Here is an 18187-nt window from a genome sequence, read left to right as displayed (position 1 = left end):
TTTCCCAAGGTTTTATTGGGAATTGGCTGCTGCTTGCCAGCTTTTTATTATTATTGTTATTTTCTATTGGGGCTGGATCATTATGTTTTCTTGCCTGCCTGCCTTTTTCCTGATGGGATTCCTTGGATGCTCAAATTTTCCTTTCCCACCGTTTGGATTTTACCCGGAGTTTGAAGAGAGTGAAAATGAGCCGATTTTACCATCAATCAAGACCGTTGAAACAGTATCCCATGATAAAGGGAAGAAACCAAACAAGGTGGCGAGCATTAATGATTGATGATCATAATAACTACTTATAAGCATCTGGGTGGTCAAAAGATAGCCCATTAATCATGTGGCCCAAGTGAAATCATACACGAACTGTTTTAGAGGATTAAAAGGACACGAAGATGGCTTGGTCGTATGCGGGCTCCACTGCCGGGCCTGAGGGAGTAATGATGGAGGAGAGAAGAAGATACAGTGACAGCCTTCAGATTGGAATCTTAGTCGACATGAAATTACTTTGAGGGGTAACAGAAAAGGCAAGAAAGCGGTCAAAGAAGGTTTGACTGAGGAAGGGAGAGACACGAGATTCTGTGCTTGCATGGATTCCCTCCCGCTTGTCCCTTATCCCTTTGCACATTGCATTATTACACGAGCCCCGCCACCCTCCCACTTCCCAGTCCCGACTCTGCGGAAATTCCATTTGTACCCCTCCCAAAAACCAAGGTTAGTAGACGGGTTTCGGTTTAATGGGTCAAGATCCACTTGTCAGCCTCTAGCTACTGACTAGTGATGTAGAGGTGCATCAGTGGATGGTCCCAGCAACTGCGTTGTCTTCTGGCGTGAGAGTGACCAGGCAGTCGAGTTCTGCCACCACCGAGTCCGAAACACGGCAAAAATGGGTCCGGTCCCCCACGGGTAGAGGGACGGCTCGGGTCTGTGAAAGTCCGCAACCCAAGACTCTATTGTGATATGACCAGAATGCCCACCAAAGCAATTGAGTTAATTTCCTTTTCGGAATTTTTCATCGGGCATTTGCGTAATTTGAGGAAACGTAGAGCATTGGGATTGAGATAAGGAACGCGGAGGAAGTAAGGGGATCATGACCATAACGGCGTACAAGGTTATCAGAAAGGACAACAACCAGTGTGAGTGTGGGTGTGGACCCCACTTCCCTTTTATGCTTAGGGAGAGAGCGATGTCCAAAGTTCCAAACGACAAATCTCTCTCTCTCTCACACGCCGGCAGCGTATGAGTAGGATTTTTTTTATATTAAGGGTAAAACGGTAAATAAAGAGGCTTGGCATGTGAATCATGTGATGATGAGATGTGCATAGCACATCATCATCCTTCATGAAAATGTTTAGCCACTTTTATTAACCAAAAAAAAATTAAAAATTCTTTTTGTTTCAACACTTTAGTTGGGGGGGGGGAAGAGAGTGTGTGTGTCGGTTCTTCCGAATCAGGCATTAATGTACTCTTCAATAAGTAAACCACCCCCTAACAAAACAAAATTAAGAATGATAACTACTATTATTAAGCAATACTAAACTTTTGATTTTGTTTTCCAGTTGTTGGGGAAAAAAGAAAGAAAATTTAGATTTTAGTTATTACTGCTGAAATTCTTTGGAGAAGGTGGAGTAGGTGAAGAGATTATTTTTTACTTTCATTATTAATTGGTCCCCCCGGTCCTAACAATCCTAATTCCTAATGTACTTTGTGTACAGTAATAGTGGATTAACACTAATCTTATCTATAAACTTGAAAAACAGCCGTGCGGTTACCATCATTCTTCCAGCTCTAACACCATTGGATCAACTTGATGATCAATAATTCCATGCTTATGCTAAAATATTTTATTCGTGTGAACTAAGACAGAATTATTAAGTAGATAAGGCAATAGAACAAATGGAGAGACTTGTTAAGTGTGTGAGAGTCACCATCTGGTGCACATGGAGGGAAAGTGAGTTGTTGTAGTGACAAAGTCACATATAGACATTCTTCTGTATATCTGTCCAAGTTCCCTTGTTCCCTCGCTACATGTAGTAGACCATGCTCACCTTGTTCTGGATTCATATTACTGGGCCTTGGAACTATCCATCCCAGGCTCATAATCATTCTCTGGCCCATCCATGAAACAAGTAAGCCCAGTTAGGTCCAGGTTGATCTTTCAAATATTGCCAGGCCCAGTATGGTGAGTTCCTTGTCAAAGATCCCTTCGCTCAAAGGTCTGCATGCTGGGTCGTGGAGTACTAATATTGAATGAAGGAAGAGTGCTTACCCATTTGCATTCCCAAATGTCTATAGATAGCCCATTTCCAATTTTTCAGATAAGCCCATCAGGAGTAACCTTTTTCCCTATCATTAAACCTTTCCAGGGCAGGAGGGTTTATTAATATTTTGGGCTTCCAGAAAATTTGAACTAGGAACTAAATGGCTTTACTGAATTGGGCTCAATCTATAGACGCCAAGCTACTTTAGCAAGTAAGGCTCTATTTTGAAGAACTGGCTCCCTGAAGCCCAATCCCCTCTTTCCTTTGATCGACATAGTCGAGACCACGATATCCAATGAATTTTCTTCATTCCTTCAACCCCCCCCAAAAGAAATCAAACATTGACTTTCTTAACTTATCATGGACAGATGAGGGAGTTGTAAAGCGTGTTGTAGTAAATGAAGATAATGAACTCACCACCGATTTTATAAGTGTTTCTCTCCCTCAATGAAATAAGAAACAAAACTTCCATCCTTGTATCCTTTTAGTTGATTTCTCCACTAATTGCATAAAGATATATTTCTTAGAAGCTCCAAAGTCCGTAGGAAGCCTGAGATATTTCAATGGGTCAGCACCATATTTCACTTTCAAATTAAACTCTCAAAAACCACCTCATAATGCAGTTGGGAGAATTGGGGCTGAAGGTGAGGCTTGATTTAGCTAAATCAATTTCTTGCCCAAAGACAACACAATAGAGGTCCAAACAATCCTTTAAACAATCAATTTCAGATAACTTGGCCTCGGCAAAAAGTAAACAATCGTCAACAAATAGTAAGTGGGTTCGCACCTTCACTCCATGCACCAACCTTTCCCTTTTTGCTACACCAATTATAAAACTGAGAACTTGTGAACACAAAATGAATATGAATGGAGACAGCAAGTCACCCGGTTGAATGCCCTGAGAGAGAGTGAACTCTCCACTCTCAATACCATTTACTAGTATTGGAAATCGATTTAACCAGGGCCATCACTAAGTTTACTCATTTCCCACAAAAGCCCAACTTCCCAAGGGAAGCCTCTACAAAGGACCGCTCCAGGCAATCATAAGCCGTCCTCATATCTAATTTCATTGCCATTTTTTTTTTTTTTTTTTGCTTGCTTGTTTCGAATATAATGAATAGTTCATGGAAAATGAAAATATTGTCAGAAATGAGACAGTCAAGTACAAAGGCAGATTGGGTAGGTGAGATGATGTTGTGGAGATGGTATTTTACCCTTTCAACCATAATTTTCGAAACCACTTTCACTACCACACAACAAAGGCTCATGGGGCGAAATTGATATGGTAATTCAGGGTTGTTAGCCTTAGGTATTAGACATATATAGGTGGAGTTAAGTTCATCAGGGAAAATACCAAATTGGAAGAAATTGGTAACAAACCAGATGATATCGTCCTTCATTATAGGCCAAGCCTTCTGAAAGAATAAGGGAGGATACCCATTGGGGGTAGGTGATTTTAAAGGGCCCATAGCTTTCAAGATGGACGGATTTTCCTTAGGACTAGGTATAGTACAAAGAAATTGTTTACCTCAGCAGTAACTACCGTATTCACTGGTTCAGTTGACCTCCGAGTTAACCCCATGTGACGTAAGAGCTTCCTAAGCGGTCCACCTTCCCTCAAAATCTTAAGTCTATCAATGCGGTTTTTGTGCCTCCTGCAAATGGTGGTAGAGTGAAAGAATTTTAAATTTTTATCCCCATTTTATAACTAGGAGATATGAGATTTTTCATGCCATAGAATTTCCTCCTGTAGGAGCTCTTCCTCCAAAAGACCAATGACTTTCTTTTCCTCTTCCACTAAATATGGAAGGTCATCCTTACATTGAATTTCTTGTAATTGGTTTTTTAATTCAGCAGTATTCATTTGAATTCTACCAAATACACTGGTATTCCATTGCTTAAGAGCATACTTGCAGTTTTCACTTTTTTGTTTGATGGGATGAAAATTTCAATCTACCCTTAGTAATTTTCAAGACTTTGCTCTTACAGTTTTCACTTTTTTGTTTGATGAGATGAAAATTTCAATCTACCCTTAGTAATTTTCAAGACTTTTCAATAACTTCCAAGCATTGTGGGTGTTGGAACCTAGCGGCTTCAAAATGAAGGGGATGTAAATCAGATAGAGGTTTACCACATGTATCAATACATAAAGGGTTATGATCCATTGTAAGTATTAGAAGATGGTTTTCAGCCAAAAGTGAAAAATCACCCCCCAAATGGGCGGCTGCTGAGAAGGATCTATACTCCTTGGGTCTTGCCTAAGTATTGCGTAACTAATCTGCAGCACCACACAACATATGATCAAGATTAGAACTATTGTCGAGATTTTGATCTCGACCGTTCGTTTTGTACAAGTGTAGAAAACAAACTTTGTGAATTCGAATCATCGAGATCAAAATCTTGACCCTCATTTTAATCTTGACCATATATTGTGATGCATTCAATGCACAACACCAAAACAATTTATGTACTCGTTCGGCAATTCATTTTTTGGTAACAAAACTGACTATTTCACCCACCCCAAAAAAAGAAAAAAAGACAAATGAATATCCGAAATTATTTGAGGATGTGTAATAAATGCTCAGCACAGTACAAGCTGGAGATTGAAACATGCGGTCGAGACAAACTCATTTCCCCTAAGTTTGCGTAAGTGATTTTTTTCAGTAAAGTTTATCTATAAAACGAGTGATGGAGATTTCATCACGAGACTTAAAGACAACAAGTCTCTCAATCTCGACCGTAGGCTGCATCGTTTATACGCAGCACCACCCCAAGATGAGCTCCGGTTAACAATGTTCTGATTTGTCTTTACATAAATAAAATTTCTCAAAATACATTCATAACGTGAAGGGATCAGAAGGGGTATGAACCACCGGAGCCGTGGACATGGTGACGTTCCCAGTGAGAACGTTGTCCGCAGTTGTATCTTCGAATTCGAGTGGTTTGAGAGGCACCACCCTCTCCGGCACAACCTTCTCCCCATCCACCTTCGCCAACAACTCAAACCGCATCTTCAGCGACTCCGGCCTCGTCCGCCATTCTGGGAAACCTTCCCACTTCACTTCTTCTCCGCCTTCCTTCAATGCCTTCTCAACCCCAAACCCTAATTTCATAAAAGTCTGAGCTGAAACCTCAGCCTTTACCAATCTGAATGACCCTTCCTCCCTCGCTCTCTCACCCAGCACCGATAGAAGCAGAGCCTCAAATCCTACCAAATTGGGGTTCGACCCATTGATGGACGCCAGAGGCCACATTGTTGAGAATCGTTCCGGTGTCAGGAGAGTCATTGGCTCGCCTTCTTCTCCGTCGACGGTGGGGACGTTATTCGTTCTTGAAGGTGAAGAAGAGAGCTCCACCAGTCCCGGCGCAAGACGCTTGAGCTTGAGCTTGTTGCTATTGGAAGATGAAGAGGGTGATGAGGCGAGCGATGTTGGACCAACGATGCGGAGCGACAAGGGCTGTGACCCCTGTGTGCGCGATGTCTGACGGAGACGATTTGCTATGGTTAACAGACCAGAAGCGAAGCTACTCTGAGACTGATTTTGATTCAGTGGAAATGGAAGTGGAAGATCGAGTGGGTGGCGCAAGCTCACAGATCTGGCGCCCTTGACTGTCACTACTGCACCATCTGCTAAGACGACCTTCTTCAATACACCGGCGTCGACATCATTCTGCATAAAAATCGAAAGCAGAGTATGTATAAATGAATTTCACGTCCCATCCCAGAGGAATTCAATTGGCACACTACATCGGAAGATCGGAGTAATAAGAGATTGGGAACTCACCGGCAACGAAAGCCTCATGTCTTTAGCGTCTTGAATCCAGAGCTCCATAGGTCCGACCAACTGAAAGGGAGCCAAAACCGGCGACATACGATCGTTCGGTTTCTGCAGATTCTTGACCAAGCTGCCAGAAGGATCTTCTTCGGTACGAAAGATAGGCAGATCCACGTATTCCCATCGATTGACGTCTTCAAGAAGCTTGAAAGGAAGAACTTCTATCGTCGATTTCGAGATCGAATTCGTACGCGACAGACTGGCCAACCAACGCATCTCTGATATCGAAATCGGAAATCTTCAAGCCATTGGCTTGAAATCCTAAAGCCTTAACGATGGCATCCTTCAAATCCTGAACAAACAAAAACAGAAATTAATACCAAAATAATTGAATTACATAAAGTGCCCTTCTCAAATTCCCCCCAAAAATACACAACTTACAGAAATCGCCTTTGGGTTTCCTGTGGAACCTAGAACATCGCCTAATCGGAGCGTTAACAGTACGACGAGGAATAACGCACGGGCTAGAAATCGAGACTGAAGCGCCATGAGATGTATATCGCAGGAGGATCTGATAAAAGTAACCGAGAAGGCTCGAGCAATTAACGATTCAGAATTGCAGAAACGTGCTGACTGAAATGGCTCAGGCGAGGAAAGGTACTAGTTGGAACCGAACAAGGGAAGAGGAAAATAGCAGAAGCAACCATGAACCATGGCTGAAGAAGGAAAAGAAGTTTCCAGATAGAGCTGGATTCCTCCTGATTAATGATGACGTGGAATATGGAACCAATCGCAAGCGAGTTATTGATGCGCACCTTCGTTATTCTGGTTTTTTGGGCGGGAGAAAAAGACTTGGCCCATCTTGATACAGGCCTAACCAGATTACATATTGATATCTGAAAGAAAGAAAAAAAGGCCCATGGATGATTGAAAACTAAAGCCCATGATTATTCAGCCCACTTTAACTAATGGGCTAGCACAACCTTTTGAAAAATTCCGACAACTAAATTAGAGGATGCCTTCTTACTATTGCCCTCTGTACTATAGCTTAATTACTAAAAGGACTCTTTTCTTTATGAATTACTATTACCAATTTCAGTTCTAACAGTGTTAAGAGACTTTTAAAGTTGTAGGTTTAATGTCTATTTTGTCCTTTTAAAAATAACAAATCAAAATACTATATTATTCTCATTTAGAAAAAAACCATATCAAAGTACCAATTTTAGAGTTGTATTCTTATTATTTTCAATTTCAAAAAAAGATTACCTAAATTATTTTTTTCCGCTAAGAAAATGAACTTCCTAAAATTGATAACGCCAAATTAAATAGTAAATAAATGAAAACCTAATTGAAGTAGGAACTTCCTAAAATTTATAACATCAAATTGAAAAGTAAATAACAAATAAAAAAATAGTGCCAAATTGAAAAGTAAATATAAAAAAGCTAAAAAAATAAAAAGCAACCAAATTAGGTAATCATGTAATCTAATATAAAGTGTAAATAAGTAAAATAAAACTTATTTTTAAAATTTTAAATTAATAAAAAGTTGTCACATCATCACTTAATTAACGGAATTGAAATGTAAGGGACAACAATAATTACAAGTAAAGTCTAAGGTTGGATTCATAATTTCAAAAAAAGTATAGTGGGAGGCACTAGTAATTATCCTTTTATTATTTTATTTTAATGTGTGCAGGGTTTCTTAACCTAAATTTGAAAAAATTGGTTGGATTTATGTCATTTTCCAGGGAAGATACATTATTCAAGTCATTATTATGGGTAGCTTAAAACTTATAATTTTTTTGGAGGCTATGGTTTCCTACATTTATTTTGGTTTAGATCACACCCAATATATCTCATGTCAAATCCTTAATCTTCTACCTAAACCTCGGGTTGAATCTAACCCCTTTTTTTGGTGGACTTTGTTGTGGAAGATTTTTAAGAAATGCTTTTTGTTGAATTGGTTTCCATCCTATTAGCGTTAGGTGTTTAAGAAAAACAAGGGGATTATATGTATGTATCTGATCTTTATACTTGTGTTTTAGTCAGCTAATATATTTCTTCTTCCCATAATTAAAAAAAAAATTGTTTGAATTCATGATGGTTGTACGGTGGTGGGTGCTTCTTCATTTCCCTGCTAGTAATTTCTGGGAAGTATCGAATCAAGATGCTGTTGGCGTTGAACGAGTTCAGAAAGTCTTAAAGGATAGAGAGAACTAAATTAGGGTTTAGGGTTAGAATTAAGAACTGGAGAGCCGCCTGAGGTGAGAAACACGTGAAAAAAACGATGAGAAAGGTTAGATAGAACGCGTAGAATCCAAGTCCAACGAAGAGAAGACAAAATATGGGTTCCTTGCTGTGTTTGCTTTGCGGGTAAAACAAACTCTTTGGGAATCATGTTTCCAAAGAAAACCCATTAATCAACTCTTTGCATGCGTACGTCAAGGCCTGTCTCCTTCACTCCTTCCACCCAGATTCTCACTGTTCAAGTGAGATTAGAAAGTCAACGTTCGACAACGAATGTGAAAGTAACAAGAGAGAAAGAGAAGTAAATATGATATCAAAACTAGAAGCTTTGGTCTCTCCATTGACATCACTGCTCGATAGATCCATTAAAGACGAACAGCAGAAGTAACAACTGTGTCTTCATCTCCTCTCTGAAAGTCTTGTTTAGATTTTCCCAAAACATCAAAAAGCTTTCATGATGGCTCGAACGCTAGGGTTGGCTTTTTGAATTTATGACGAAATATGTTACTGTCGACAGTTTGAAACTTGAACACAACCCAGCTCACCATATGGTAATCACCGACCTCAACAACCATTAATCATGTGATCTGCTTCTGTTTTCTCCTTCCGTCCACCTTTTTTCACTACAACATTCAAGACTGTACGTAATCTTGCAATGGAAAGTTTTCAACAGAGAATATAGTTCAACTTCAAGCCATCTCCATTAAAACAAGGAGCAGCTGGAATTTCTTCCCCTCTATACGTACCATCCGTGCAACAACCTTACTATCTTTGGAAAATAAAGACTGGGTCGTCGTCTTCTTCTTCTTCTTCTTCTCATACGATTATTCATTGATTAAGCAAAAGTTTTCTGCCCACCAATTAATGGAGGAAATTATGTATACTATTCCTGGTTTGAATCCTATTTCTTTTCGAAATGATATTAAAATATTTCTCCCCTTTTCATTTCAATTCACACATCATATGAACTCCAATAAGGACCTTTCGTAGTAATCAACCGTCTTTTAAATTTCTTTCTAGCTTACATTGAAAGGGTCGACCTTGGTGCAATGATAAATGTTGCTTTATGGTGAGTACTCACAGGCTTCTGTGTTTCAGGCCATTGGTGATTTGTGATTGAATTATTGGATGAACACTTCGGCTTCTTATCTAGAGTAAAATGCCTTCACTAATGAATTGAGAAAAATATAATTCGAAGACTATCAACTCTTTATCTAATCAGGCCCTACTAAAATTCTTTGAAAATTTTAAAAGAAAATATAGTCCACCTACGATGAGTAATGATGATCATAAAAAATCTTTGGTGGGACCATGAAATTAACATGCATGGTTGTCTCAACCTAAATAAAAACCTTATTTTATCTCAACTTCATATAGATTATAATGCAATTATATATAAATAAGGCTGTAACAACATTTCAACATTATAGCAAGTTAACTAGTCTTTAAGATCCTTATGAAAAGTAAAAAATGCCTTTGAGATGTAACAAAGAAATTGTAATCTATAAAATAATATTGGATCTTTCGTAAAACCATTGACTAAATCTAGTGGTATTGGATCATCTATATCTTTGTGATTAGTTTTTATATTGTTCTAATTCAAGAACCAGGGAACTAAAAGCATCTTTGTGGCCCTACATAACTAAGACATTAGTTCTTCTTTTTCCTTGCTTCATTTGTCTTCATTGAAAATGCAACAAGTGACTTGTGTGATTGCTAATGATATAACATCATATGTAATCAAACTAACCTTATGCAAAGAATCACTATCACAATCAATGTTACAGAGCTTTTTTATTTTATATTTTTTTTTATTTTTTAAATGTTTTGAAAGCTTGCAGTCATGGGAGCTCAGTTGAAAAAGGGACTTACCATAAGCAAAGTTTGTGGATTGAAAAAGTTTAAATTTTTGCCCTTTCTAGTGGAAGACATTGTCTAGACCTTAGAGTATGTACATGCATGCTAACCAATGAGAATAGCAGCACAAGCATCGATTGTAGATTGCTAGTACTTTTATGAAGATAAACCCTTTTTCTAAAACATAAATGGTCATTACTAGGGATTACACACACAAGAAAAAAATGTCATTCACAAGCCCTCTATGAAAAGGTTTTGCCTTTAAGATGACATAATTAGTAAATTATATTAAAATACTTTAAAGATCTTCAGTTATATACATCCATATTAAATAATAACAATAAAGTAAGAGTGAATCATACACCACATTGGCGAAATTGAGAAACACCTCATAACATATTCAATATATTATATGTCCATACTTTTTTGGCTTAGGCTTGCATCTGAACTAGCTTGATCAGCCTTGCCGCCCACTGCTAGAGTAAGCTAAGCGCTTGAAAAAGGCACCCATCAAGCCCATCAAGATAGAGTAGAGTAACCGGTGGTGGAACGATGGGTCATCAAACAATTGGCCAAATTGGAGTCACAATAGACCTGACTCACCTGAGTGAAGACCTTGCCTAGGGGTGGTCTTGAGGTACCATGAAGTCGATGGGCGTCATCAAACTGAGATTGCTGCAGCTAGTGCATGGATATATAAGCAAATGTTGGTTACTAACGTCAACAATCATCGATCACTTTCTACATCTTTGATTTACGTCGACAATTTTCACGAACTTGAAGAAAATGACATATTCAAGAGGATTGGATTATACTGATATAAATATATAATATAATAAGTAAAATTATGCTCTAAGTTTGGCTTTACTAACATGTTTATTTCTTAATCATATATTTGTACATGCGTGTACATATAAGCAAATAACAGTTTAAACAAACATCCTAGCTAGGTAAGTGGACAAAAAATATTCTACCCTAGCTCAGTAGAGATGTTCATGAATATTATTAATAATTTCTTCTTGCCATTGTAATGACAATCATTTGGATTTGTTTATATTTTTTTCTTAAGAATTGAAATATTTTTTTGTTATAAATCAATTTATGCATTGAAATTGTTTGGACATAGAAATTCTTATTGAATTGGTTGTGAAGCAAAATGAATTAACCAATAGAAGCCTCCTTCAAACAACACTACATGCCAACAATAGATAAATATATTAAGATGGACATAAAAGATTAATAACCTCACAAAATATCTTGATAAGAAATAAATCGATAATAAAATCCATAGACTATTTACCATCATTGTCTTCACCAGCTTCAAGAGAAACTGAAGGATCTCCTAAAGAACTGTCACCTTGCGATACTTAAAATACTAATTTTGATTTTTGATTGCCTCCCATTTACTTCTGTTGGCCACTCTAAATACTTATAATTTTATGATCATGTTGTAAACTGAAGTCAACTTGAAATTGATAGTAAAGCCTAATTAAGTATCAATCAACATCCTTTTGAAATATGTGTGCTTTTAATTGTGGAATGTATTCTTGAAAAGGAATTCATTTTGACCTAATTGTAGATCAATTGAAGTGATCTAGAAATTATATATATAAAATGATAAAAATAATTGTCATTCTTATATCTAGATCACTTGTAAGTTTTACCTGCTACGTCTTATATTCCGTTTTTAAACAATTTTATCAACAACTAAGAGACCTATTCGAAAAACATGATGAAAACTAATTAATGCAATAAACCCCTCACATATGGAGGGCTCTTTGCTCCACTCGGGATATTCAAAACTCATTTTATTATTTTAGTCGAAATTTTAGGCTCTTGAAAAACAGTAGCGAGAAAAAATTATCCCAACAGTCAAGACTATGATGTCAAACAAGCTAATACATGGTGGTGCTTCTAGCAAAAAGCTCCAAGTTCATTACACATCAGACTAAAGAGCTCCCAAGTTAATTACACATCTTTTGCCCCCCCCCCCCCCCCCCTCCTCCAAGCATATGGGCCTTCCGTCTTTGTGACTAAGTTGATGACAAATTGAAAATAAATAAAACCAATATACACTTAAAGAAAACAAATTTCATATTAAAAAAAGGAAAATGAGCTCCCAACCTAACACCTTCGAGATGGTGGAAATATAAAGGAATGTAGGCTCTAACTTTCCCTTCTAGATGCTTGTGATTGATTGAGAACTTATTAAAATAAATGTGAAAACAAATAATAGGTCATTTATACATACATCAACTGAGTAATGACTTCTTTGTTATTTATGATTTTTCAAATCAATCACCTTATAAAATAGTTTATCAAAATAAAAAAGTCTCCTTGTAGTTGGATATTCAAGTTTTTGGAATGCTCCAAATTCTACTTGAACATCCAAATCTGGGTCAAACATGCCCAAAAGTAAACCAATACTTAGACTGCTACAAAAAATACAATCGGATTTCAAAGCAGCACCATCTAATTTCAAAAATTGTAGTATGATATTGGGATTCTCTGTGGAATATTTTTCTCACTCTTTTCCATGTTTTGTTTTCTAATTTTTCTCTTAAGAGCAAAAAATATATTGAAATACCATTTGAGAGAAGATCCCAAAATATCTTTTACCATTAATATGATGGTGGGTAGTAATTGTCTTTTCTATTTGATTTTACAAATTTATGGAAAAGAAAAAATAGAAAGGAACCGACAGTTTGTGAAGAAAAAAAGAAATGATGAAAAATATTAATAGATAAGATATGACATTTAGATAAATACAAAAGATATAATAGTCAAAGAAAATATTTGCAAGGAAAGAAAAGTACCCATTATATTTTTATTTTTTTCTTAAATTTGTAAAGTCAAATATCAAATAGGAAAGAATATTCTTATTCACTATAATTCATATTAATGGTAGAAGAAATTTTGGGATTTTCTGTCAAATCACCTTCAAGTGATTTTCTCATCTTACAATTGCTTTTGATATTTTGTTTTATAATTTGCTAATAATTATGGTATTCTTTTTCTTTTTTAATACTTCCATACAAATCAATTTTAGAATTTTCTTTTTCTTTTTCTTAAATTTATAAAATCAAATCGGGGAGAGGGTTGCCAAAAAAAAAAAAAAGAGATTTTCTCTCACAATTATATAAATGGTAGAAGTCTTATTTCAAGTAATATTTTCCTCTTGAAATTCATTTACATGTTTGGTTTTCTAATTTTGCTAATAATTGTAGTAAGATATTTTGGGATTTTTATGGAATCTTCTTCTCTCTCTTTTTTTCAAGTTATTTTCCCTTTTAAAATTTGTTTTTAACCTTTGTTTTCTAATTTTGTATGATATTTTAAGATTTTCTTTCGAATAAAAAAATAAAAAACAAACTTAACAAAAATATCTTGAAAAAAAAAATAGTAACTAAAAAATGAAGATTTCCATAAAAAAATTAAGGTAATAAGAAAATAAAAGTAATTAAAATTCTTTTTTTTTTAAAAATTAATCAAAGTCCCTTATGAAAAAAATTATAGATTTTGACCGCAAAAAATAACGAAACTAAACTAACAAGAGTTGGATAAAATTTAGAAAAATATTTTCTTAAAAGAAAATTGAACTAAAATACTAATGAAGGTTTTTTTTTTAATTGGAAAACAATAAATATGATTAGAATTTAATTTAAAAAAAAAAGAAGTTAAAGTCCTCGAAATGTTATAAAATTTTGAAGAAAATTTTTTCTTAAAAAATTTAAGGTAATAAGAAAATAAAGTAATTAAATTACATTTTTAAAAAAAGTTATTCAAAGTTCTCATAAAAAAATTTTCATATCAAAATTGGAATGGAGAAGACAGAGACAATATATCCGAATGCAATCCCTTTTCTTTCTCTTATTCATATCTAGTGACTCAGTGAACTCCCTAAATAATTATACTTGGACATATCAATCATTTCTGTCTTCTCCATTCCAATATTTATGGTGGAGGAACTATGTGAAGCAAAATAATCAAGGTCAGTTAAATAATTCTCATATTTTTTAAGGGGGCTCGTGTGTTTAGCGTCCTTTGCAAATTTCTCTAATACATATACTTTTCATTGGAGTCTTTTCATAGCAAGTATATTGAAGTGTGTTGTACACAAGATGCATTATATAAAAGTTGTAATGCTAAAATCCTTTTTTCATTCTTCACGTCAAAATCCTTAATTTCTTTTCATTATTAAATTCTCTTTGAATTGAAGATTAATTGAAGATTGAGGAATACCAAACCTGATATTTTAATTTAGTTATTTATTTATTTATATTTTTTATTTGTGTTGTCGAAATTGTGGATCAGAATGATATAAATAATGGAGTTAAATTGGACATTGAATGTGTCTTTCAAAATTTTGATCTCTGTTAATTTTTTTTATCCTGGAATTTCTTTTAATAAAAATTTATTGTGGAATTAACATGCATGTGTTTATCGACCGAAATCCTAGATTTGGTTTTGAGAAATATGTAATATATTATAATAGTTAAGCATTTTGATTAATTGGGACTTTTAAATTAGAAAAGCAATGTTTCTTTTTTTATTTTAAATATATGTTTTTAAGCTTTGAGTAAATATGATATGGGTGTTAAGGTAAAAATAAGAATTTCTTGTTCAATGTATCCACATTTTTACCCATCCACCGTAATTCTACATTTACATCCCCAATAACTTACTAGCTTGACATAAGATTTTAATGAATCACGAAGAGCATTTTACATGATCCCATTGTTCTCTAACTAGTGTACGTGGTGTATATATATATACTATAAAGCTGTGAAAATCACCCAATTAATGTCTGTTGGTCTCTTCTTCACCAAAAAAAACAAAAAAAAATAGGTAATATTATTTTAAAATGGAAAAGAAAGAAAAATCCAAGCCTTGTCTTTCAAGTTAAATGGACTAGATGGGAATAGAAACAAGAAAGGTACAAATGGGCCCAAATATTTTCCAAAAAGACGAAACCCTACAACCCCACACCGAAAAACTCCAAAAGGAAAAATAAAAATAAAGTAGAAGTGTACGAAATAGTAATTAATATATGAAAATGAAAGCATGTGATATTTTCTTCTGCCGTAACGAGCGCATACAAAAAAGAATTTGACCAAACTAGTACCCGAAGGTCCGGAACACGGTTCACACTGAACCGGGCAAAAAACAAGAAAAATAGTCAAATGACCAAAGTAACCTCATATGCGCCCACATAACTACGAAAACACCCTCGTGGCAAACAAGCCGATGAGCACTGAGTAGATAGAACGAGTTACAAACTTACAAACTCGAAAGAAGATGATTCATTCTACATATATATATATATATTACACAGATAGTTAATTATTCCTGGTTTACGTTCTTCCTTATTTCAAGCTATTCGAACTGGCCAAGCTTAATTGGGTTTTGCTTCTTCTAATCAATCTAACATGAACTGTCGAATTGCCGCACACAGATGCCTCACGAGATCCTTCGGTTGAATGGAGAATTCCTCTCCCATCTGCCAAGAAACGAAATGGGTTTTCTTCAGTATTCATAAAATGATTGAGCTTTCTTTCTCATCTTGGAATATCCAATTTGATTTGATAGAAGAAATAGAAAGACACAAAGAACAAAAGATTACCTTAGCGACTATGGTTATGTCAAGAGTGGATTCACCAAAAGGAATTGTGCTGCTATTGATGACACACAGATGGAGCTTCTCCAGCTCTGCCAGGATTTTCACTATAATTCCTGTCCGGTTCTCACAGTGGATCCTTATTAAGACATTCTTCTCTGAAACCCTAGCTTCGATTTCAGGGAGTGAGTCGTTGGTGCCGAAGTTCTCACCTGAGGTTGTACTCATGTCGGCGTCGGATGAAATCTGTGATTTCTTGATCACCACTACCGATTCCATGGCTTGTTTCTTCTTTGCCAGTTCTTCCAATGTCTTTACTTTCTCTTGAAGTTGTTTCAAGTACTTAATAGCATCTCCAAGAACTGAAGCCTTGTCCATCTGCAGCGTCAATTTTCATCAGAACCCAACTTAAATTTGTTTTGAAATTAATTGAATGGGTCAATGGGTTTATTTCAGTCTCAACAAGTGATATCAGAATTGAGGCTTGAGGTACCTTTTTGAGTCCTGGAACAAGGGCTGAGAGAGCTATGAAGCGCTGGCTGAGCTTCTCCCTTCTCTTCCTTTCTGCTATAATGTGGTCTTGTGAATGAGTAGTAGGCTTGAAGGAGGAAGGTGGACCCTTCTTACTCCCCTGGCTTGTTTTGTATTCATGGTTATGGTTTCTGTAAGACCCTTGAGAAACCAAGATATCTTTGGAAGGGAAGATCATGACCTCCTCGTCTTTGGGTTTCACAGTACCCATTAAATTCTCATACAGCTGCTGAGCCTGATTTTCTGGCGAAGCTGCACCACCAAAGGAAAGAATGTTGGGAGGAGAAGAAGAACCTTCAGGGGTGGTGGTGCAAGAGTTCCAGCTGCTGTTGCTCTTGAGTTGCTTCTTGGGTCTCTCCAGGCAGGCCTGAGGAGCCTCCCTTGGTGAGCCACTGAAGGTGGTTGTGCTGCTTGTTTGGTTCAAGGTTGGGTATGAAGAGTAACTCTCAGAGGAGAAAGAGCCCTGGAAGTCATCTCCAAGTGCAGCTGAAATGTGTTCAGTGGTGAACTCATCGAAGGAGTTCATCATCTGGCATTGATGGATGAAAGCTGGATCTTCCATTCCCTGTTAAGTCGAAGAAGATTCCACCACTTCAGTGAATACATAAAATATTGAAAATTTTCAAATAATCAAATAACTCCAGAAACCCCATGACAGTACCAGATCAGCTAACCACCGGAAAGATGAAATCTCCATTGATGAAGTTTCTTAATTCCTTGATCCTGTAAGCAAGAATCACAAAATTGAGGTTCAGGTCAACGGAGATGGAGTAAAAGTGAGATTCTCTCTTAATTTTAAATACTTCAAACTAAATATTGAAATTGTTTCCAGTGAATCAGTGGAGAAACTCTGGGTTCTCAGCTAGTTTGAGAACTGAAAACCCACTGCTCTATCTACAGATGCAAATTGAAGCAACTACTATAAAATCTGGCTTACAATTCTACCTAAGAGAAACTAAGAAACCACAAAAGGGCAAGAGAATAAAGAAGAATGGAGATCAAAAAACAGTTCAAAGATGCAGAAATTTCTAAAGGAGTAAAGAAACCCAGAAGAGAAATTCTCCAGAAAACAAGATGGAATAAAGATGGAGAAGAAAACCCACCTTCAGAAGTGTTTTGAGAGTTCAACAAGGTCCCTTAAAGCTTGAAACCTGAATGCTGAAAGTCTTCGTTTTTTCTAAGTTGCCAACAGAGAGACCACCTTCTCCTCCCTTATATAGTGGTTGAAGATAATAAATTCGCACGTGGGAAATGTCTCTTCTTCCTCCACTTGCTCCAACTGTTCCCATCTTCCAGCAAAGCTAAGGGTCTCCATCGTTTTTTTCTTGGCAAGTCTCTCTCTTTCTCTCTCTTCCGTCCAGATTAATTAAAATCTGATTCGTCTGAAACAGAGTCTCAGATCAATTAAACTAAGGAATTAAGAAATACGTTTTGAGTAATCTCTCCCAGTAGTAAAAGAAGGTATTGACGGCATAACAGCCTTGACCCATTTATCAAATCAAATTAATGATCTTGTCCAACCTGGACTCTTACGTATGACTCAGGATTAACGAGATCGATCATCACCTATTTGGTTTCAAGTTTATTTCCCAATGAACAAAATACAAGAAGATATCAACAATGAGTAATAACTTTCTTTTTTTCTTTTTTTTTGGTCTTCTGAGAAGTTTTTGGAGTCAAGAAAACTGGTTACGCTGAAAAGGCTACCAACCCACACTCTCACGTTTAAATTCACCCAAACTTAAAAACAATGGATTAATATATCTGATAAAGACCTGAGGTTCCCGCGTATTACTGTTCAATGGTTTTAATATTGGGATCCTGCTGATCTTGATCCGATTTTGGTTTGAGTGCTCTTCACTTTTATTCACTCCAAAAATTATAAAATAAAAAAATCAAGTTAT

General features: G+C 36.1%; 2 protein-coding genes across 2 annotated transcripts; both read right to left on the bottom strand.

Moving 5' to 3' along the window:
* Positions 1-4800: 4800 nt before the first annotated feature.
* Positions 4801-6758, bottom strand: LOC149017644 (protein TUNICAMYCIN INDUCED 1-like). The gene is given in 4 exon segments (XM_089154209.1): positions 4801-5926; positions 6041-6250; positions 6252-6383; positions 6473-6758. Coding segments are annotated over 4 exon segments (1284 nt in total). The 5' UTR covers positions 6581-6758; the 3' UTR covers positions 4801-5092.
* An 8394-nt stretch (positions 6759-15152) lies between these two features.
* LOC149017643 (transcription factor bHLH18-like) lies at positions 15153-17460 on the bottom strand. The gene is made up of 5 exons (XM_089154206.1): positions 17387-17460; positions 16945-17006; positions 16246-16848; positions 15759-16130; positions 15153-15635 (listed from the first exon to the last, which is right to left on the bottom strand). Exons 2-5 carry the CDS (start codon positions 16978-16980, stop codon positions 15555-15557), a joined length of 1092 nt encoding a protein of 363 aa, XP_089010332.1. The 5' UTR covers positions 16981-17006; positions 17387-17460; the 3' UTR covers positions 15153-15554.
* Positions 17461-18187: the final 727 nt, after the last annotated feature.

This window comes from Hakea prostrata, chromosome 4, assembly GCF_041222555.1.
Source record: "Hakea prostrata isolate BN-2017 chromosome 4, UWA_Hpros_2, whole genome shotgun sequence".
Lineage (NCBI taxonomy): Eukaryota > Viridiplantae > Streptophyta > Magnoliopsida > Proteales > Proteaceae > Hakea > Hakea prostrata.
This window is presented reverse-complemented; position numbering and strand designations above follow the sequence as displayed.

Bases quoted from the DNA above. Each gene is read 5' to 3' on its own strand.
- LOC149017643 (XM_089154206.1), bottom strand. From the start codon at position 16,980: ATGGAGATTTCATCTTTCCGGTGGTTAGCTGATCTG. The intron at 16,849-16,944 runs GTACTGTCATGG...TCGACTTAACAG, and splicing joins TCCGGTGGTTAGCTGATCTG to GGAATGGAAGATCCAGCTTT. The intron at 16,131-16,245 runs GTACCTCAAGCC...TTGACGCTGCAG, and splicing joins TTGTTCCAGGACTCAAAAAG to ATGGACAAGGCTTCAGTTCT.